The sequence below is a fragment of the Procambarus clarkii genome, chromosome 79 (assembly GCF_040958095.1).
Source record: "Procambarus clarkii isolate CNS0578487 chromosome 79, FALCON_Pclarkii_2.0, whole genome shotgun sequence".
Classification (NCBI taxonomy): Eukaryota; Metazoa; Arthropoda; class Malacostraca; order Decapoda; family Cambaridae; genus Procambarus; species Procambarus clarkii.
Window position 1 is genome coordinate 6569200 of NC_091228.1, and position 24190 is coordinate 6593389.

The window sequence follows — 24190 nt, forward strand, 5'->3', positions numbered from 1 at the left end:
ACTAAATTATATCATCGTGTTCAGCGCACCAGCCTTGCTTATGACATTCTGTTTCAACTCTAATCTACATAAAAAGTCGACATAATCTATATTTCAAACATTTGTAAATGTTCATTAAGCGAAAAAAAGAAAAATTGTAGGATATAACCGCTGTTATATAAAGAAAATGACCTGACTACCTAATTTGTGACGTCATCTGTTGGTGGAGTTTGTGCTGAATTCTGCCTCTCCTCCTCCCATGTTTCTACCCCGCCCTTCCCCCTCCCAATACTATTCCCTCCCCCTTCCATCCGGCAATATTCCCTCCCTCCGGCCCTTCTCGTCGTCCTTCCCATCCCACATCTCCCCCTCTCCTTCTATTCCCCCTATTCTACGTCCCTCTCTGCAGCCTAACCCCCTAATTCATCCCTTACAATCATCCTCCTTCTATCCCTACGTCCCTCTCTGCCCATTTCCACGACTCCATCCCTTATTATCACCTTCCCCTCCTCTATTCCCCTCCCCTTTCCCTTTCACTACCTGTTCCTTAGACTGTCCCACGAAGTCCTCCACCCTCCCTTTCATACAGTATAATATTTGGGAACAATGTTGAACAGAAGGTGAAGGGACGACGACGTTTCGGTCCGTCCTAGACCATACTCAAGTCGATTGTGGGAACAATGTGGGAACATTTTGGGAACAATGAAAGTATGTGTTTAAGAAAATAGTTCTTCTGATGACGAAAAACTCGTCGTGCACCTGAAAAAAATCCCACTTGACCGGAATTCATTAGATCAGATGGCGCGGTTGACAATATTGACTAATATTTCTTAAATCCTTTAACTTAGGATTATGACCGTCCTATGTCCGTCCCGTACCTCAGACCCTTCCCCCTACAGCCGCCCAAGAGGTGGCATGGGAATGAATAGCCCACAAATCCTGCATGTGTTCTCAGTAAAGGGGTGAAAATCCCATGGTCTCGTGTTCGAATCTCACTGAGGTGCACAGTTTTAGCGCCTAATTATCTAAATTGGTTACGGTACTGAACGATACATGGATCGATCTACCGTAAATCAAATCATATCAGATTGCAATATTAATTTGCGGTTGTATATGTATGCTTGAGTTAGTTTACACAAACTTAGTTACCTACGATTTAGAGTGAGACAGATTTTTTGGCAGTGATGTAAAACTTCTTAGATCTGTAGCTGCAGTAAACAGGTGTTATACCAAACTGTAGCTAAAGTGAATAAGTACAAAGAAAACAAAGTACCTGTGTCCAAAGACATGGGTTCGATCCCATTGTATGGCCTCGGTGTTTCCTCACAGATACACCACGTTGACATGATTTCATCGTGACGTGAAAAGCATTTCAGAGAAATGTTCAAATTAGAATCTTAGCAGCAGCCTACAGCAGATGTGGCGAAGAAACGACTTCAGGTTTAAGTTCAAGCTTAGGCTGTTGACCAAACCCACACTAGAAGTTGAAGTATGTGTGTGTGTGTGGAAATAGCTTAGGCTATGCAGGCGATGAGTCACAATAACGTGGCTAAAGTATGTTGACCAGACCACACACTAGAAGGTGAAGGGACGACGACGTTTCGGTCCAACCTGGACCATTCTCAAGTCGATCGACTTGAGAATAGTCCAGGACGGACCGAAACGTCGTTGTCCTTTCACCTTCTAGTGTGGGGTCTGGTCAACTAGCTTAGGCTATTTCTACCCTCATCTATATACGGTTCCTCAAGGGGCTCACAAACCCATACAGTACACAATTAGTTATCATATTATACATTTCACATTCCAGTGGTATCACTGGATGCCATAATCACATGGCACACTGTGAGATCTCTTATTGATAATGCTGCCCCTGTCATGTCTTATTTTGGTAAAGGCAAACTAAACAAGTAGGAGAAGGTACAAAAACAAGCCATGAGAATAATCCCACGATTATTCTCATGACCGAAGAAATACTATTACCGAGATAATGATGATATGATTGACCTTACAGAGTATTGGGGATAGAATTTCAGAGATAAATGAAGCTTCGGCGATTAGAGTAACGAGAGGCGAGGGAGCTAGAGCATTAATCTTCTCGCTTCAAAAGGTGGGAAGAAATGAACAATGCATGTGAAAGCCTAATAAGATCCTTATGTTCTAATATTACAAAGCATGATTAACAATTAACACCAAAATGGGAGGAATACAAAGTAGATGCAGGAGATGAGTCACAATAACGTGGCTAAAGTATGTTGACCAGATCACACACTAGAAGGTGAAGGGACGACGACGTTTTGGTCCGTCCTGGACCATTCTCAAGTCGATTGTGAATGGTCCAGGACGGACCGAAACGTCGATGTCCTTTCACCTTCTTGTGTGTGGTCTGGTCAACAAGTAGATGCAGTAATTTTTCCCTCATATGTTCCCAGACTCTTAACTTTGCTGTGGTTGGCCAATTCATTGATAATGGACATCGCCTTGTCCACACCCTCCCCACATTTTGAGTCTCCGAGAAGCAATATCGCCTTAGTCAGAGATTCCCAACATTTTAAAATTTCTTCTTGCTCAGCACTTGTACACGCCCCTACTACCATCAAAGGTAACTCTATTTATGCAGTTTAATGCTGATAAATAATGCAGTTTAATGCTGATAAATGTAAAGTTCTGAGGTTAGGTAATGATGATAGAGTTACAAGATACGAGCTAGATGGTGTTGTGATTGCGAAGTCGGATTGCGAAAGGGATCTGGGAGTTATGATTAGTAAGAATTTAAAACAAAAGGATCAATGCATAAATGTTCGTAATAAGGCAAATCGGACACTTGGATTTATTAATCGCAGCGTTAGTAACAAGACACCTGGTGTGGTTCTCAAGCTATATCTTGCTCTAGTTAGGCCCCATTTAGATTATGCAGTTCAGTTTTGGTCGCCATATTATAGAATGGATATAAATTCACTTGAACGTGTCCAGCGTAGGATGACTAAGTTAATTCCCCAAATTAGAAATCTTTCATATGAAGAAAGATTAACAAAGCTTAAGTTGCATTCACTGGAAAGGCGAAGAGTTAGGGGTGACATGATAGAGGTTTACAAGTGGATGAATGGACATAACCGGGGGGATATTAATAGGGTATTAAAAGTATCAACACAGGACAGAACACGAAACAATGGATATAAATTGGATAAGTTTAGATTTAGGAAAGACTTGGGTAAATACTGGTTCAGTAACAGGGTTGTTGATTTGTGGAACCAATTGCCGCGTAACATTGTGGAGGTGGGGTCCCTCGATTGTTTCAAGCACGGGTTGGACAAGTATGAGTGGGATTGGGTGGTTATAGAATAGGAGCTGCCTCGTATGGGCCAATAGGCCTTCTGCAGTTACCTTTGTTGTTATGTTCTTATGTTCTTATTCTTAACAATGTCTTCCAATTCTATTTTTGTAAACCATTTTTCCTGAGCTTCTCCATCAACATTTTCCACCACACGGGGTTGAACGCTGCCATCAGCTTGTTGATTTGTGGAACCAATTGCCGTGTAACGTGGTGGAGGTGGGGTCCCTCAATTGTTTCAAGCGCGGGTTGGACGTGTATATGAGTGGGATTGGGGGGGGGGGGGGTTGTAGATAGGAGCTGCCTCGTATGGGCCAATAGGTCTCCCCGCTACACTTGCCACTGCACACCATATGTTTGCCATAGCTAATTTTTCGAGACTAAAGGACATTGGAGGAAGCCTATTGGTCCATTCCGAGGCAGCTCCTAATTTATAGTCACCCAAACTCAATCATATATGCCTAATCTACGATCGAAACGATCCACCGTCTATTATATTACATAAATTTGTTCCATAAGTCAACAACCCTATTTCCAAACCAGTATTTGCCCAGGTCTTTCCTGAAATTAAACCGATTCAATTAATATCCATTACGTCGAATTGTATTGGATTAAAATATTTATAACTTTACTTAAACCCCATTTGCAATAACCATTTATCCATTTATATACTTAGTTTTTCTAGAGAATTCAAATTTTGTTTTAAATCATTCTTCATTAGGTTTCTAATTCCTGAAATCTTCTTTCTCATCGTTCTCTGTAAGCTGCTACATATTAACCAATAGACCTGTTGTTATTTTAGATTCAGCTACTGGGAACAAAAAGTTCCAAGTAGCACGGGCTATGGTGAGCCCGTAGTGGACTTACCTGGCATAGGAGCGGGGCAGGAACTGTGACAATAGACCTGTTGTTGTTGTTATAGATTCAGTTACTCGGAACAAGTTGCAAATAGCACAGGCTATGGTGAGCCCGTAGCCTACCTGGCATAGGAGCGGGGCAAGTAGCCCGGGCTATGGTGAGCCCGTAGTGGACTTACCTGGCACAGGAGCGGGGCTGGAACTGTGACAATAGACCTTATGGAGCTTCCTTAATTATCTCCATATGAGGCAAGGTGATGATGCGGGAAGGATCGGGGGAGACAGACCAAGACGAAGCGTCAAGGTCGCGGGAACAGGGCAAGACGCATACATTTTTTTCGGTAGATGCGGGACGACGACGTTTCGGTCCGTCCTGGACCATTCTCAAGTCGATTGTCGACTTGAGAATGGACCAGGACGGACCAAAACGTCGTCGTCCCTTCATCTTCTAGTGCATGGTCTGGTCAACATAAAGATTAAGTCACCCAAGAGGTGGCACGGGCATGAATAGCCCGTAAAGATAAGAATGAGTTTGGGTGGTTATAGGAGCTGGCGCGTGTGGGCGAATAGGCCTCCTGCAATTTCCTTAATTTTTGATGTTCTTGTGTTTTAATTTTTGATGTTCTTGTGTTCTTATTTTCTTCTGTTCTTGTGTTCCTGAGTTTCTCCTGTGGTGTGTTTCGCCTCTTGGTCGAACGGACAATGTTCGTCCTTCCTGTGGGGCGTCTGGGCGTGTATCCGGTGGTTCACACCTGTGATGCTGTAGTGTTGAACACATGCGGTGTTAAAACCTGTGGTGTTGAACACCTGTAATGTTGTTGTATGTAACACCTGTGGTGCAAAGTACTTGTAATGTGGTGTTAACCCCTGTAATGCTGCATGTAATGTAATGTTAATGCTGCCCGAAACGCTGTGCGTAATAGTGGCTTTAGGCATTGTATGTACTAGCTCCATCTATAAATCCATCAACTTTTGTATCTTACCTTGTATGTATGTACTTTACCTGAATAAATATTTGTATTTGTATGTTAAACACCTGGGATAATTGTGGTATTTAAACACGTGTGAGGCTTTGATGTTAAACATCTGGAATGTCATTATGTTAACTGTGTTATCCAGGTAATGATGACAGAGTTATGGGATATCAGCTGGATGATACTGAAATTGCAAAGAGTCTAATTGCAAAAAATAATCTGAGGATCATGACTAGTTGGAATTTAAAGCCTAAAAATTGAGATTGAGACAGTGTTAAGATGGTAGAATCAATCTTGAATCAATTTTGAATAAATTCAAAATGTCCGAAATAAGGCAAATAGGACACTGGGATTTATTTTCTATGAGAGTTAGCAATAAAACACCAGGTATATCTATACACCTTCAGCTATATCTTGCTCTTGTTATGCCCCATTTAGATTATGTAGTTCAGTTTTGGTCGCCATAATACAGAATGGATATAAATACACTAGAAGGCGTCCAGCGTAGAATGACAAAGTTAATCACATAAGAAAAATTCCATATGAAGAGAGATTTAAAAAAAAAGTTAATTTACATTCTCTAGAAAAGCAAAGAGTTAGGGGTGAGAAAGTATTAAATATCTCAACGCATAATTGGACAGGAAACAATGGATATAAATGGGATAAGTTTAGATTTATGAAAGATCATTCCTATATATATACAGTATATATATAGGAATGAGTTTCGGTGGCTATAAACAGAGCTGCCACGTATGGATTAACATTAAGGGCTATTCATGCCCGTGCAACCTCTTGGGTGGCTTAATCTTTATCAATCATCAATCAATGGATCAACACGTCTTCTCTAGTCTAATTCTACTGTTCTTATGATACTGGTATTGTACATCTTTAACTAACACTGTCCCTTCAACGCAGGCTGAACTTTAGGCTATGTTAGCAGGTTAAAAGTTTATTTACGTTTAAGTTAAAATGAGTTTGATAAAAAAATGCTAGGAAATCTAGATAGATTTCTAGATAGAACCCTATCTAGATTTTGATCTAGATAGGGTTTTGAAATGGTCAAAGGATTGGCAGATGCAGTTTAATGCTGATAAATGTAAAGTTCTGAGGTTAGGTAATGATGATAGAGTTACAAGATACGAGCTAGATGGTGTTGAGATTGCGAAGTCGGATTGCGAAAGGGATCTGGGAGTTATGATTAGTAAGAATTTAAAACAAAAGGATCAATGCATAAATGTTCGTAATAAGGCAAATCGGACACTTGGATTTATTAATCGCAGAGTTAGTAACAAGACACCTGGTGTGGTTCTCAAGCTATATCTTGCTCTAGTTAGGCCCCATTTAGATTATGCAGTTCAGTTTTGGTCGCCATATTATAGAATGGATATAAATTCACTTGAACGTGTCCAGCGTAGGATGACTAGTTAATTCCCCAAATTAGAAATCTTTCATATGAAGAAAGATTAACAAAGCTTAAGTTGCATTCACTGGAAAGGCGAAGAGTTAGGGGTGACATGATAGAGGTTTACAAGTGGGTGAATGGACATAACAAAGGGGATATTAATAGGGTATTAAAAGTATCAACACAAGACAGAACACGAAACAATGGGTATAAATTGGATAAGTTTAGATTTAGGAAAGACTTGGGTAAATACTGGTTCAGTAACAGGGTTGTTGATTTGTGGAACCAATTACCGCGTAACGTGCTGGAGGTGGGGTCCCTCGATTGTTTCAAGCGCGGGTTGGACAAGTATATGAGTGGGATTGGGCGGTTATAAATAGGAGCTGCCTCGTATGGGCCAATAGGCCTTCTGCAGTTACCTTTGTTCTTATGAAATAACTAGAACCCCCTTCTGTGGTTGAGGAGTTGATGGATAATTCGATCCACTCTATGTACCCTGACAGACCTCTAAACCTCTCCTTAGGGGACAGTGAAAGGTATATAGATTTGTTTTGTTAAACTTTGCAACCCCAATACAAAAATATTGATAAATAATTGAAGAGTACTTATGTACCTGTCCAGTTATTTATAGTACTTATGAACTCTGCGAATAAGTACACCACGTAATACTCCAAAGCTGGAACAAATTACAGCCCCGCTCCTGTGCCAAGTAACTACGGGCTCACCATAGCCCGTGCTACTTGGCACTTTTTGTCCCTAGAAGCTGAATCTTAAACAACTCTAAAGCTGTACAGTAAGTACAACTACCAGTACACTCATTCCACTCACAAGTTCAAGTTCAAGTATGTTTATTGAGATAAGAAAGAAATACATCTCAAAGGGATAGAGTAGCCTAGGCTATTTCTACCCCGCAGATTCCACTCACGCAGTACGCCAAGGCTTATTCCGGGCCGTAATCTCTTCCGGGGGTAGATCTCCCACGTGATTATCTTACTATGAACTCGTGATCTCAATGAGATGAGGTGGTGAGGGTCTAGGAAGGCGGAGTACAGGTACCTAGCCCGTCAAGACATTGGGACAGACCAAGGCCGGCCGTCAAGGAGGCAGGATCGTGGCAAGGAACAGTATAGCTACTTAGTAGAGGCGAGGCTGCGCTGCAAGACACATATATATATATACACACATGGCAGGTATGTAACAGGTTTGACCCGTCGTCTGAGATGAGTCGTGTGTCCAGTGGTATGTTTGGTTAGTTGTGGTGCTTGGATTGCACGTCCGATTGTGTTAAACGAAATACAGTATTAAACACTTGTGATGTTCTGGAAAATACCTGTGATGTGGGAAATACCTGTGATGTTATTTTAAAGTGTGATGTGTTAAATACCTGTGATGTTGTCGTGTTAAGCACCTGTGACTTGTCATGTTAAATAACGGTGATGCTGTAGTGCTAAACAGCTGCGATCTTGTACTGCTAAACACCTGCGATGTTGATGTTAATGCTAAACGCATGTGACGATTCAGTGTTTAACACCTGTAATGTTGCAGCGTTAAAACACCTGTGATTTCATGTTAACACGTGTGATGTGTAAAACAGTATTGATCTAATTACTAAATAATCATATTTACATTATAATCACAAAACGTGAGAAGATCTATTGGACCTCGTAGAGTACTGTTCAGTGTAGGGTGTGTTTTCCTTGCAATAATTCATTTTAGCGTATTGTTTACTGCATGTTATAAATTCAGCTACTCGGAACAAGTTCCAAGTAGCGCGGGCTATGGTGAGCCCGTAGTGGACTTACCTGGCACAGGAGCAGGGCAAGTAGCGCGGGCTATGGTGAGCCCGTAGTGGACTTACCTGGCACAGGAGCGGGGCAAGTAGCGCGGGCTATGGTGAGCCTGTAGTGGACTCACCTGGCACAGGAGCGGGGCAAGTAGCGCGGGCTATGGTGAACCCGTAGTGGACTTACCTGGCACAGGAGCGGGGCAAGTAGCGCGGGCTATGGTGAGCCCGTAGTGGACTTACCTGGCACAGGAGCGGGGCAAGTAGCGCGGGCTATGGTGTGCCCGTAGTGGACTTATCTGGCACAGGAGCGGTGCCCTGTTCACTGTTGATGATTGATTGATAAAGATTAAGCCACCCAAGAGATGGCACGGACATGAATAGCCCGTAAGTGGTACAATTTTTTGTTCAGTGATTCTTTTCAGTATTCTGAGGTTGCATTTAATCGTCAAGCTGTTATCGCGGCACCCTCATACTGCTTGACAGTCTTTATGAGGGTGTTCACCTGCCGGTCATCTTTTTTGACCGGGAGAGTGGCTGTGTTGATGGCTTCAACCACGTTCTGGTAACTCACCACGCGTCCTCGTAACTCACCACGCATCCAAAGTAACTCACCACGCGTCCTCGTAACTCCCCACGTGTCCTCGTAACTCACCACGCGTCCTCGTAACTCACCACGTGTCCTTGTAACTCACCACGCGTCCTCATAACTCACCACGTGTCGTGGCGACTCACTACGTGCCCTGGTGACTATCACCAGGTGAGTGAAGTTACAGTTAGCCCAAGAAAGGTCAGCAGCTACCTGCACAGAGCTGGTCCCACACTGCGTAGCCGGCTCAAGCCCGCTAGAGGCCGTGGCTGCGAGGACGTTAATTCTCTGGAGCTCCTTGAGGTAAACAAAGGTTACCTTAAGGAGCTTGACGGGTAGCAAGGAGCTCTCCTGTCATGGGGGCCGAGTGTCTCGTGTGTAATTTGCAGGTGAGGCGCCTAGTCCCCCCATCTCTCCCATACATACAAACATTCAGCCTTGGTTCCGGCGGTCAGTGACGGAAATCGTTGATCAGATGTCTTCACCTGACGAGGTCACCAAGCTCAGGTGCTGGACACCTGTGTCTCCTGCTCCCTAGTTGGTCCCCACCCTGTGTCGTAGAGGACGTGACGTCCAGAGAGATGCAGGGAACGGTACTGGGGAGGCAGAGATGATGGAAGAAAGGATTCTGTGTGTGTGCTGCTTAGTTCTTGGGTGCCGCCTCTCGTCTCTCGCTGGACTGCGGTCCCAAGCCCGGGCGTTGAGCCTGTCCTTCCCAGCTCGTTTCATCTATTCAGTGCTTGAACAAGGTCGTTGTAATATTTCCTTTGATTCATATGGGTGGGTATTTTCCATCAAGGCCGTGTTTGACAGTCTCCGTGGTGTAGTGGTAAGACACTCGCCTGGCGTTCCTCGAGCGCTATGTCATGGGTTCGTATCCTGGCCGGGGAGGATTTACTGGGCGCAATTCCTTAACTGTAGCCTCTGTTTAACGCAACAGTAAAATGTGTACTTGGATGAAAAACCGATTCTTCGCGGCAGGGGATCGTATTCCAGGGACCTGCCCGAAACGCTACGCGTACTAGTGGCTCTACAAGAATGTAACAACTCTTGTATATATCTCAAAAAAAAAAAAAAAAAAAAATATAGTACTTGGTCCGAGGAGTATGCTGTGTTGAGGTGTTTGTTTACAATATGCTGGAGGAGGGAGCTGTATTTGTGGACGTAATGGCCTTCAGGTGAAGACGTCCCGTGGGTGGTGTTGTCACCGTCACCAGGAAGAGGCGGCTTCCTTGTCAACTCCCGTCTGCTGCTCGAGTCTGGTACGTGTCTTCTGGTCCCAGACACCTGCATATAGTACCCCTCTCCGTGTGCTGCCTCAGCCCGTCCTCCTAAGGTACCCCAAACGTCAGGAAACTGAAACACAATCGACTTGAGAATGGTCCAGGACGGACCGAAACGTCGTCGTCCCTTCAATTTCTAGTGTGTGGTCTGGTCAACATACTTCAGCCACGTTATTGTGACTCATCGCCTGCGTCAGGAAACTGTTGTACTAAAGTACCTTTATCCTAACCTAGCAGAGGATCCAAAACAGAAAACAGAACAGTTTGTCAATTTCACGAACCCGCTTTCATTTTCTAGTACGACGATTTTTAACCTTAGAGTATACGTCAAAATGTGACGTTGTGTTAGGAGGACGGGTTGGCATGCAGTGTCATAGTGGCCTTCGTCGCTTCCTCTGCCTCCACCCCCAGTATTATATTATAACCGCCTCGTCATGTGGTCATTAACGAAGCACCGGATACATAGGAGTCGACACACAAGGAATGTTTTCAATATGTAATTTCATGTTTTATGACGATCTGAACATATGATTGATCCATGAGGAAAAATGCTGCGACATTTACCTTTGGAAATATATTATATACGTATGATGGTGTGTGTGTGTGTGTGTGTGTGTGTGTGTGTGTGTGTGTGTGTGTGTGTGTGTGTGTGTGTGTGTGTGTGCATACCTCGCTAGCTGTATCTGGGGGGGGGGGGGGGAATCAAGTTTCAGCTACTGGGCATACTACTAAGGCTTATCAAAGCCTTGGCTACTATCAAAGCCAAAGCCTGGGCTACTAAGGCTTATCAAAGCCCACCTAATTCACCTGGAAGACAGAATAACACTGTGCAGCACTTAGGTACCATTATATGTACCACTAAGCAACTGTCCATCATAATTTATTTTACATTTATCTATACAACATAAATTCACGGGGTATTACCATAATGCAATTACTAAACTCACACACTAATCCTATTTTGATGTGTTGCAGGAGGAGTGAGCCGGACGGTGTGTCGAGCGGTGGTGTTGACAGCAGTACTGCTGGTTGTTCCCGCCGCCACGCAGACACTGTTGAACCTGCTGGAGCGGGTGGTGTTCGATCTTCCAGCCCTTGGACGCGCCCTCAAGACCCCGTCTTCCCTCACCCCGTCACCCACCAAATTCCCTCACCAGTCCTACAATGGTACTTACCTCGGCACAAACTTTGAAAACAGAGTATATATATAATGGGATTTATGTAGACTAGGTAAATGGGTCATTGTATACCTTCCAAGGAAGAGGAAGAATGTTGGGGGTCCTTATCTTAGGATGAGGCTGTGTGTCAAGCCGGTAAACCCATTCAGTTGTTAACTAGATCAAACTTATTATTGTCCCTAAAAACTTTCCTTTTTAAAGACTACTCATAGCCTAGTCGTTGGAGCTTCGGCTTCACAGGCAAACAGTCCTCACAGTCCACGGTTCGAGACCCATATAGCCCAGGTGAATGGAATTATTGTCCCTACTTCGCCTTTAGACAATGAATTATATTTTGCTTATATGTTTTCCTCTGGCACAGAGTCAGCGGAGCGCTACTGCTTCGGGGAGCTTGGGTGTCTGGAGACCGGCGCTGACTTCTACGACCAGCAGTACCGGCCGCTCAACCTCCAGCCGGAGCCTCGGGAGTCTCTGCATGTGACGTTCTCAGTGCAGTCTAGGGAGGACCCGGAGGGCGTGCTGGTGTCTGCTCTGGATCTCCAGCAGATTCTCAAGTCCTCTTTCAAGCCTAACAGGAAGACCAAAATAATTATCCACGGCTACCTCAATGGCCGAGATATGCCTTGGTTAGAGGCGAGTATAGGCTTGTTCGGTTACAAATTTAAAGTTGATTAATCAGCACGTTCTCTCGATTTGCCACAACGTACAAGATCCAGCGTTCGAACCTAGCTAGAAGCGCAGAAACCCAAACATCCCACCTAACCTAACCAACTAATGAATACAACAAACAATATATATCTGTTTCATCTTGCTTTCATGTATGAATTATGGGGACCAAACCTAACACTTCCTACCAATAACAGTGTCCTAGAGATCACTGCATCGTAATATGTCACCATTAAGGTGCATCTCTCATCATAGCATTGAACACGATTCTCCTCTAACTCAAATTCTCTTTTAATTGTATCCTGTACTGACAAATAGTTTTTTCTTGTTCAGGTGATCGCTCACGCCTTCCTGCGGGTCAATGACTACAACGTGGTGATGATGGACTGGACTGACGGGTCGTTGGGGCTGTACGAGCAGGCTGTGGCCAACGCCCGGGTGGCCGGCCTGGAAGTGGCCCACCTCATTCACTGGCTCCAGGACCACACGGGCCACAGTCCACAAGATGTACACCTAATTGGCCATTCTCTGGGCGCCCATGTCTCCGGTAGGTGCCTCTTTAGCTTTACTTGTTATATATTTGAATATTTGAATTTCATTAGGAATTGTATTTGAATTTACACTTATCTGTTAGGTGGCTTTGTAATACTAGGATGCTGCATATGTTAGGGGTTTTTAATTAGCAAATGTTTAAAGGATTTCCGCCTGGAAGACTTCGGGTGCAACAGTGTAGCCTTTCACTGCTGGGACTAATCGAACATAAACTTTCCTCAGGGTACGCCGGGGAGCGAGTGTCCGGACTAGGAAGGATCACTGGACTGGACCCGGCCCAGCCTTACTTCCAACACATGCCGGCCAGTGTTCGTCTGGACCCCTCGGACGCCCTCTTTGTCGACGTCATCCACACCGACTCTTCCCTGTTTTCCTTCGGTAAGTTTAAGGAAAATCTTGGTTACAAGTTTTCGACGATCAAGGAAATAGTTCTTTGGTCCACGAAGCAATTCGTATTCTACTATATTCTATAATGCAATGCACCAACAAAAACATTTCTAACAAAGCATTCCTTAAAGTCCCTAAACATGTCACCGCAAAGACTCTCTATAGACTTTTGCTCCAAGATTACATATTCCTTTCATGTGTTACATAGTCATACTAGCTTAGAACTTGAAAACAATATCTTGTATTCGATTTTCCATACAAGACAATTGTTTTCGAACCCCCTCCCGGTAGTTTCTTAAAATGTTGTGTTCTAAAGATGTTGTGTGTTACAGATGGTGGGTATGGACTAAGGGAGCCATCTGGGCACCTGGACTTCTACCCCAACGACGGCAAGTACCAGCCGGGGTGCCAGCCCCCCCTCACCGCGCCTCTCAGGTGGCTCCTCACCGGGAGAAACTTCACCAGAGGTGAGTTCATTATCCCAGGAGACTGTGGGCTCAGTAGTCTCACGATACTAGCCACCGCAGTAGCCTCGCGTCACTAGCCACCACAATAGCCTCGCGTTACTAGTCACCACAGTAGCCTCGCGTCACTAGGCACCGCAGTAGCCTCGCGTCACTAGCCACCACAATAGCCTCGCGTTACTAGCCACCACAGTAGCCTCGCGTCACTAGGCACCACAGTAGCCTCGCGTCACTAGGCACCACAGTAGCCTCGCATCACTAGCCACCGCAGTAGCCTCACGTCACTAGCCACCGCAGTAGCCTCACGTCACTAGATCAGCATATGTGATGCATCAGACGTGAAAAAATTATGTGTATTTAGTGTTGTTTCAGAGCATCTGACACGCTGCTATGTGGATTCTGACTGAAATCTGAAGGCAAAAGTCCAATTATTGAACTGCATCAAATTAATGAAAGCAGCATGTTCCTAAAAAAATGCCCATGTACAATAAACAGAAAATTCATGATAATAATATGTATGTAATTACTTTTGCAGCTAAATGGCCATTTTGGCATATTTTTGGACCACCTTTTTTTTTATTCTTTACCAACGAGACTTGAAAACTTTATCTTGGAGATTCAAAAAACAAAAATTGTGAAGCTGTATATATATATATTTCAGCCTGGCACGCTGTTGAGGACGCCCTTGGATGCAGCCACATCAGGTCCTCGCTGCTCTTCGCCGACTCCATCGTCTCTCAATGCCCCTACACCGCCTTCGCCTGCCAGTCCTACCAACAGTACCGAGCTGTGAGTATTAAATTCCGTCCCTCGTACACAAACACATATTGTGGCCGAGTGATCTGTGATCGAGGATTTATAATAAATCTGAAATTCTCATCGGTCGATGGAAATTCTCACATTCTTATCGATTCTTTAAAGCCATTTTTGAAAACTACGAGTATAGTGGTGTTTTTTTTATAATCTAACTTTAATTTTACAATATTTTTGTATTTAATTTTCATATTTCTCGTGAATTTAAGGGATTTACATGACTCAAAGTTTGTGTATATATGTTTACTGTGAACATTCTGATCCCTCACGTTAGACCCCATGAAATAAACCCGCTCGTTATAGAGAGCTCTATAAGAGCTCAGATTTAGACTTCCAATAATGAGAAAAAAGCTCTCCTTAATTTAGAATAGGCCTATGTCTCATAGCTGGGTTCATCTCGGGTCACTAAAATAAAAAAAAAAAAACTGCCAGATAGGCCAGAGTGCTCTACGGGGCTTTACAGAAAGTCCCTAACTAGAATTTAAATTATAAACCCCCAGTTATCGCCGTTGTGCTTCAGGAAGGGGTTTAAATCCCAAATTATGTACGATAGGCTAGAATGTCATTCTTATAGTAGGCATTCTGGCCAAGTTGGTAGAGAAGCCGATTTGTATTTTGCATGCCCGAGGTCACTCCCATGAAGATTCAAGACCATGTTTATTGCGATACCGGGCATATAGACGCCACGTTTAGAGAGCCTTGTATAATGTTTTGTATGTGTGGCGGCAGGGAGAGTGCTTCAACTGTGGGGAGGACGGCAGTAGGTGCGCTCCCATGGGCATCCACGCAGACACCTGGGCTGGCAGAGGAGCGGTCGGCCTCCAGCTCTACCTCTCCACCGGCCCAGACCCCCATTTTTGCTGTGAGTATACCTGATTTTTGTGTTTAAATCACTTCTGTTTATGTTGGTGAGGACCCGTAGCCTCGGAGAACAACAACATACGACATTCTAGGGGTATGGCTTCCATATATATATGCAAGTGCAGGCGATGAGTCACAATAACGTGGCTGAAGTATGTTGGCCAGACCACACACTAGAAGTTGAAGGGACGTCGATTGTCTCAATCGACTTGAGAATGATCCAGGACGGACCGAAACGTCGTCGTCCCTTCAACTTCTAGTGTGTGGTCTGGTCAACATATATGCATGTGTGCATTTTCTTCTCCTGCCACCCACCTGATTTTTATATTTTATTTCAAACTGTTATGCAGTATTGGCAAGTAAAAAGATGCTAAATATGTTTCCAGAAATTGCAAATCTTGAGCTACCTTGGTTACGGTCAGTGGGTCAGGGGGAGAATATATAGACTACAATGTGTGCTTTTCTCATGTACTCGCCTAATTGTGCTTGCAGGGTTGAGCTTCAGCTCTGTATTGCCATAGTGAAAATTATGTGAATGTAGCTGGCAGCTCTTTGGTCTCTTGTTGTTTCGACGAGTCTAGAACCCAGATCGCTGAGAAAGCTTTTGGCTCTCACCCCGGGAACCAGCTAGGTGCCCGATGCAATGGTGACAACTGTACTGATGATACACTGATTGATTAAGATTAAGCTACCCAAAAGGTGGCACGGGCATGAATAGCCCGTTAGTGGTGGCCCTTTGGAGCCATTACCAGTATCAAGAGCTGATACTGGAGATCTGTGGAGGTGCGACTGCACCCTACGAAGAGGTCATGACCTCTGGTACACTGTGATGATGATTGATGAAGATTAAGCCACCCAAAAGGTGGCACGGGCATGAATAGCCCGTAAGTGGTGGCCCTTTGGAGCCATTACCAGTATCAAGAGATGATACTGGAGATCTGTGGAGGCGCAACTGCACCCTGCGTGACAGGGGATGTCTCCCGGACCAAATGGTGACCAAATGGTCCTGTACACTGTGTGTGTGTGTATGTGTATAGTTGTCGCGCTTTCTAAGTAGATTATCTTGTTCATTAATAGATATATTCGATACATACGTTTACTAATTTGGACAAAAACTGGATGAGCAGCCCTGAATACGTGATCTCTGGGTAGGCAACCCCGAACCCGAGGTCGGTAAGAGGTCGCTGGTAACATTTGTACCTTGACTTTGGTGACATGTGAGTGACTCCTCACTAGCATCCCTAGTTGCTTAACTCCCAAGTCCCTGTTTATTACTAGGTGAACAGAGGCACCTACCTCGGAATCGAACCCAGACCCTTGTGTTTGTGAACAGCCTGCATTGTTCCACGGCCAGCTCTGGAAAGCAGGAGGGAAAGATTGATTGATTAATGAAGATTAAGCCACCCAAAAGGTGGCACGGGCATGAATAGCCCGTAAGTGGTGGCCCTTTTGAGCCATTATTAGTATCAATAGATGATACTGGAGACCTGCGTAGGTGCGACTGCACCCTGCGTGACGGGAGATGTCTCCCGTCAGGAGGGACAGACTTCGCCAAGTCTTAAAAAGATAATGTAAGCACAAAAACTGACGTATTCGTGATTACACGTTCAGGATTAGACTTGACGTAGAGATGGTGACTCGTAGATACCACCCATGACACCAATCATGTTAAGTCCCGAGGGGGTTCACTGTACCACTCATGATACTTGTCCTGTACCGACCTTGTTATATTATACACCGATCTGTACCGATCTGTACCGACCTGTACCGACCTGTACCGACCTGTACCGACCTTGCCCTGTTATGGGGCCTGCCAGCTGAGTGAACAGCGCTTCATATTCGTAGTCCTGAGATTCTGGGTTCTATCCCCGGCAGAGGCGAAAACAAATGGAGAGTTTCTTTCATCTTGATACACTGTTCACCTAGCAGTAAATAGGTAACTGGGAGTTAGACAGCTGCTACGGGCTGCTTCCTGGGGGTGTGTAACAAAAAAGACTGGTCGAGAACCGGGCCGCGGAGGCGTTAAGACCCGAAATCATCTCAAGATAACCGTCTGCTTCTTGTGTTCCAGTGTACCACTTCCTACTGACGCTGGAGCTGTCGCAGACACCGTGGGGGACCATGCCGGGCCGCCTCACCATCATCTTCCTCTCCAGCACCGGACATTCCTCGCATTTCAGCCTTACAACTGGGTAAGTCTCGATGAAATATGAATGTTCTTTACACGCAGACATCACAATAGCGTGATGCATCATATGAACAAATCCACAAGGTTGACCAGACCACACACTAGAAGGTGAAGGGACGACGACGTTTCGACTTGAGAATGGTCCAGAACGGACCGAAACGACGACATTTCGACTTGAGAATGGTCCAGAACGGACCGAAACGACGACGTTTCGACTCGAGAATGGTCCAGGACGGACCGAAACGTCGTCGTCCCTTCACCTTCTAGTGTGTGGTCTGGTCAACTAAGTGCATGTGCTTTTAGTTGTAAAATGTTATCTCTTAATAATTTACTCAGATTTAAACGCTTATACAAATTTTTGTGGCTTTAGGTATTGGCAAAGCTTCGAGCCTGGGAAGAGGTACAGCTTCCTGTTGGAACACGGGGAGGATCTGAGCTCCAGTGTGTCCGCTAAGCTCACCTGGACGGCCAAAGGTGACCACCTTTGTCCCACCTGCGACGCCGACCTCCCTCCTCTCTCCAAACTCACCCTCGTCAACATAGAGAACCTTTCCCTAAGGTGTGTGAAATTGATCAATATATATGTATTCTTTCCTTTAACGTAGTTGTATCGATTCAAAATCACACACAGAGATCACACTAACGTGATGCATCAAATGAACAAATCCACAAGGGCCGTGACGAGGATATTGGCAGGTTCGAATCCTCGTCACGGCCCTTGTGGATTTGTTCGATTCAAAATCATTTGGATCATCTAGAACACTAGGAACTGTGTATTATCAGCCGATGTCAGTCTTGTAATGACTTCAGTTATTGTTAGAAAGAAATACCAGGTGTATTAAAATAGTTTGACTAAGATATCGTGGATTAGATCCAGGATTGCTAGGAAAGGTAAGGTTAAGTCTTATATATATGTTGCAGTTATACAAAGGTTTCCAAACTCAGTGACACAAAAGTTAACTTTCTGGTGGTCCAGCACTACATATTGGTACTTTCTGGTGGTCCATCACTACATATGGGTACTTTCTGGTGGTCCATCACTACATATTGGTACTTTCTGGTGGTCCAGCACTACATATGGGTACTTTCTGGTGGTCCAGCACTACATATTGGTACTTTCTGGTGGTCCATCACTACATACTGGTACTTTCTGGTGGTCCATCACTACATATTGGTACTTTCTGGTGGTCCATCACTACATATTGGTACTTTCTGGTGGTCCATCACTACATATTGGTACTTTCTGGTGGTCCATCACTACATATTGGTACTTTCTGGTGGTCCATCACTACATATTGGTACTTTCTGGTGGTCCAGCACTACATATTGGTACTTTCTGGTGGTCCATCACTACATATTGGTACTTTCTGGTGGTCCAGCACTACATATTGGTACTTTCTGGTGGTCCATCACTACATATTGGTACTTTCTGGTGGTCCAGCACTACATATTGGTACTTTCTGGTGGTCCATCACTACATATGGGTACTTTCTGGTGGTCCATCACTACATACTGGTACTTTCTGGTGGTCCATCACTACATATTGGTACTTTCTGGTGGTCCATCACTACATATTGGTACTTTCTGATGGTTCATCACTACATATGGGTACTTTCTGGTGGTCCATCACTACATACTGGTACTTTCTGGTGGTCCATCACTACATATTGGTACTTTCTGGTGGTCCATCACTACATATTGGTACTTTCTGGTGGTCCATCACTGATCATATTGGTACTTTCTGGTGATCCATCACTACATATTGGTACTTTCTGGTGGTCCATCACTGATCATATTGGTACTTTCTGGTGGTCCATCACTACATATTGGTACTTTCTGGTGGTCCATCACTACATATTGGTACTTTCTGGTGGTCCATCACTGATCATATTGGTACTTTCTGGTGATCCATCACTACATATTGGTACTTTCCACCAAATAGTTACTATTAACACTTTAATTTTAAGAGACTTGGCTATATTAAAGTGTATTTTCAAGTAATTTGATGATGACCACTTAAACTGATCTTGCTCCCACAAACTCCACATTATTTACTAAATCCTCACTGGAGTGTAGATTTAATCTAGGATCATCACAGCCAGTATTGACGCGCCCAACAGGATCATCACAGCCAGTATTGACGCGCCCAACAATGCCTCTTAAATTGTCTATACAGTATACCTAGGTCATAAAAGTATTTGTGTGTACGTCTGATACCATACTACTTGTGAGGGAGGAAATGTATATTTTTACCTCTCAGAATGTTTGGTAATGTGTTTATTTGTGATGTGTGTCTATGTGTATATTAACACGTTGTACTGAATGGGGTGAGAATAGCTTGAGCTACCTCATCCCTTTGTGTGTATTTTACCTCAATAAACTTATTTCAATTTCAATTTCAATTTCAACAATGCCTCAGGGTTCCACTAGCAGCTTCACCTAAAGTTAATAGTGATTTGCTTTACTTAATGCCGGCATAAAAAAAACGAATACAATCTTTTTTTTTAATCTATTGCATATTTATATATTTCTGTAGAGTGTGAGTTTGTGGCAGAATTTAGTGTTGTAGTCTAAGTGTGTTACATACTGGACAAAGATAACCCGACCACACACTAGAAGGTAAAGGGACGACGACGTTTCGGTCCGTCCTGGACCATTCTCGACTTGAGAATAGTCCAGGACGGACCGAAACGTCGTCGTCCCTTCACCTTCTAGTGTGTGGTCTGGTCAACATTAGCCACGTTATTGTGACTCATCGCCTGCATACTGTACGAATATCGTGAGAAGGGTTACAGCAATGGTTAACACGCATCTCTTTACAGCCGAGAGCGGAGTGACCGGCCGAATGCGAGATCGAGTGAAGCTGTGTTTGTCGCGAGTGGGGAGCAGGTAGCACGCATCCCTGGACCTGACCCCTACTTGACTACTACCCTCAGGCTGGTGACCTCCCCGACCTGACCCTTAACCTGACCCCCACCCTCTGGCTAGTGGGGTCTCCGACCTGACCCTCACCTGACCCCCACCCTCTGGCTAGTGGGGTCTCCGACCTGACCCTCACCTGACCCCCACCCTCTGGCTAGTGGGGTCTCCGACCTGACCCCCACCCTCTGGCTAGTGGGGTCTCCGACCTGACCCTCACCTGACCCCCACCCTCTGGCTAGTGGGGTCTCCGACCTGACCCTCACCTGACCCCCACCCTCTGGCTAGTGGGGTCTCCGACCTGACCCTCAACCTGACCCCCACCCTCTGGCTAGTGGGGTCCCCGGCCAGACGTCCACCAGCTCACAATTGGACCATCAATCCTCGAGGATAAGGATCGACTGACCAATACCAGCATCAAAAGACATTAATCAAATTATACTCTAGAAACTGTAGATTTTATATTATTTCTGCTGAAACCTAACTGGCATGAGTCCAACCGATGACTCCATTACATTAGCTGTTCATTACAGAGCTGTAATGTTTGCTGCGGGTTATGCAGTATTATACATGTGATGGGATGATTGTCTCACATTTCCACTTGAATACGAAATGATGTATCAATTATACTTTCCCTGGGTAGTGTTATTTTCTGATTGTTTAGGCCTTTAAAGTGTGGAAAATGGCTTATTCATCTCAAATTTTGCTCTGACTTTTGCCTCAGCTTAGAGACGATGTCTTGAAGGCACCCGAGGGCTGCCGACTCCTTATCTTGAGCTGGGTCACTGCCACACAGCTCTAAACAGGTCGCCAGTCTTCAAGGAACCTTCATGACCAAAGATCACACTCCCAAAAAAATCTACCACTTACGGGCTATTCATGCCCGTGCCTCCTCTTGGGTGGCTTAATCGTCATCAATCATTTAAGGAACCTTCAGGACGTCCTCCCTAAGCTGATCCAGGCATAGGTCAGAGCAAAATGTTAAGGGAATGTATGTTGACCAGACCACACACTAGAAATTGAAGGGACGACGACGTTTCGTCGTCGTCGACGAAACAAATGGCTTATGTAACCCACGGTGGGAATGTGGGTTACATTCCAAGTGGGAATGTAACCCACGTTGCATATTCTGGGAGGACGAAGCAATTTATAAACAACACTTACTAACCAGGAACAAAAACTGTGTTGCATATTATAATTGCAACACAACATTGATTCCTTGTGTATAATTGAGCCATTTATCCCCCGAGAGAAAAGTTTCCTCCGTGATAGCGAGGAGCTGTTTCTTGGTTGACTTCAGCGGTCTTGAGACTAATTACGTCTCATGAGGGCCTTCCTGGAGTGTGTGCACAAGTGAGGGCCTTCCTGGAGTGTGTACACATGTGAGGGCCTTCCTGGAGTGTGTACACATGTGAGGACCTTCCTGGAGTGTGTACACATGTGAGGGCCTTCCTGGAGTGTGTACACATGCGAGGGCCTTCCTGGAGTGTGTACACATGCGAGGGCCTTCCTGGAGTGTGTACACATGTGAGGGCCTTCCTGGAGTGTGTGTACACACGTGAGGACCTTCCTGGAGTGTGTACACATGTGAGGACCTTCCTGGAGTGTGTACACATGCGAGGGCCTTCCTGGAGTGTGTGTACACATGTGAGGGCCTTCCTGGAGTGTGTTCACATGTGAGGGCCTTCCTGGAGTGTGTTCACATGTGAGGGCCTTCCTGGAGTGTGTTCACATGTGAGGACCTTCCTGGAGTGTGTGTACACATGTGAGGGCCTTCCTGGAGTGTGTACACATGTGAGGGCCTTCCTGGAGTACATACACTCGAGTCACTACTGTGTGACCATAGCCTCCAGAAGTGTGGTGCGCCTCAGATATGATTCCACACAGAATACTTGTCTGTGAACGTGTTGTAATTTATCTCTGTACTGGAGTGCTTGTGCTCGGATTATTGTGCTCGGAAATAATTGACTCTACGCCTGTGTTTGTGGAGAATAGCCCTACCAGTGGAGTTGAATAGAACACACACATTCTTGTACATATATTTTATATTCTGTGTGGTTAATGTTCTTTGAGGAATAAAAGTGATTAAACTAAATATATATTTCATTAGCGTGTCTGATACATTGTAGAGCATGATCTAATTTTGTTGGTGATACAACCATAGAGGCAGGCTATGTTAGAAGCACACTTGCAGAACCTGGTAGAGCTACAATGGCCAAGTTTGATGGAACCACTATGGCAGTGACTGATAGTCATTATGGCATGGAGTGAAAGAGCCACTATGGCAGGTATTGATAGAGCCACTATGGCAGGTATTGATAGAGCCACTATGGCAGGTATTGATAGAGCCACTATGGCAGGTATTGATAGAGCCACTATGGCAGGTATTGATAGAGCCACTATGGCAGGTATTGATAGAGCCACTATGGCAGGTATTGATAGAGCCACTATGGCAGGTATTGATAGAGCCACTATGGCAGGTATTGATAGAGCCACTATGGCAGGTATTGAAAGAGCCACTATGGCAGGTATTGATAGAGCCACTATGGCAGGTATTGATAGAGCCACTATGGACAGGTATTGATAGAGCCACTATGGCAGGTATTGATAGAGCCACTATGGACAGGTATTGATAGAGCCACTATGGCAGGTATTGATAGAGCCACTATGGCAGGCCACTGTGAAACAGCAACGGTAGATTAAAAGGGAATTAAACGGCCGGAATATTAGAGGAGACAGAGTGCACATGGCAAGGCTGAGAGTGCATGACGAGACACCAAAGGCCCCAGAAGAGAGTGACAGGAATGCTGTCATGACAAATGCTAATTAACCACTTCGCTCATTATCACAATCACTGTGTATATCACCATCATTACATATTGTTAACTGTTAAGTATTTTGGCTCCTGCAATGTTGCTAACCTTATGTCTGCATGTTTTAGCACTAAGTAATTATGTATTAAAATTATAATCTAGGCATGATATCAACGTAACAAAATCAACAAGACGTTGCAATTTACCTCAATAAAGCTTAAAGTCACTTGTAATTTGCTTTATTTTCCAAAATCTTTATTCCATATATAGAAAATATGATAGACGATAAGAAAATAAATAGGAGCCATGAGGGAGGATTCGAACCTGCACACTGGGTACTCCCAACCACACGCCTTAAATCACTGTAGCACGACATGCTAAAAGCAATGCAACTTAGTGGATTCTTCTGAAGCCTATAGGGGGTCCCGAGGCTTCCACTGAAACCAAGTCAGGGTTTCTCACACTGCCTGTAGGCACTCCAGCTGTGGTATATAGTGGTATATTCAGGGGCTTGGCGCTTGCCACTGATACCTCTTTCCCTCCGGCTGTGACCCAGGAGTTCTTCCACTAACGCGTCACTAACAGAGAGTGGGAGTTCTTCCACTAACGCATCACTAACAGAGAGTGGGAGTTCTTCCACTAACGCATCACTAACAGAGAGTGGGAGTTCTTCCACTAACGCATCACTAACAGAGAGTGGGAGTTCTTCCACTAACGCGTCACTAACAGAGAGTGGGAGTCCTTCCACTAACGCATCACTAACAGAGAGTGGGAGTCCTTCCATTAACGCGTCACTAACAGAGAATGGGAGTTCTGCCACTAACGCGTCACTAACAGAGAGTGGGAGTCCTTCCACTAACGCGTCACTAACAGAGAATGGGAGTTCTGCCACTAACGCATCTTCAAATGCACAAAGAAATCCCATTAACTGGATGTATCCATAAGGATATCAATAGGATAAAGGAGGACTGGAACCTGCACACTAGGGACTCCCAGGCCAACCTGTCCTCACACTAGGCTGTTTAAAGCAGCGGCCGTCCTCCCCAGACGCATTCATCAATTTTAGCTGTGTATTAAAAATTGGTTTGTTCGCATATATACATTAATTATTATTATACATAAAAATTCTAAGTATAGTTAGGCGTAGGTTAGGT

General features: G+C 44.6%; 1 protein-coding gene across 1 annotated transcript; it reads left to right on the top strand.

Moving 5' to 3' along the window:
* Positions 1-7636: 7636 nt before the first annotated feature.
* On the top strand, positions 7637-23262 carry LOC123764568 (pancreatic triacylglycerol lipase). Its single transcript, XM_069314501.1, has 11 exons — positions 7637-7730; positions 11171-11362; positions 11735-12006; positions 12373-12586; positions 12814-12969; positions 13311-13445; positions 14104-14231; positions 14985-15117; positions 17188-17308; positions 17675-17863; positions 20127-23262. The coding sequence occupies exons 1-11, from the start codon at positions 7724-7726 to the stop codon at positions 20260-20262; spliced, it is 1683 nt and encodes a 560-aa protein (XP_069170602.1). The 5' UTR covers positions 7637-7723; the 3' UTR covers positions 20263-23262.
* The last annotated feature ends 928 nt before the right edge of the window (positions 23263-24190 follow it).

Coding starts and splice junctions, on each gene's coding strand:
- LOC123764568 (XM_069314501.1), top strand. Junction 11,363..11,734: donor CCCTCACCAGTCCTACAATG/GTACTTACCTCG, acceptor CCTCTGGCACAG/AGTCAGCGGAGCGCTACTGC. Junction 12,970..13,310: donor CTCTTCCCTGTTTTCCTTCG/GTAAGTTTAAGG, acceptor TGTGTGTTACAG/ATGGTGGGTATGGACTAAGG.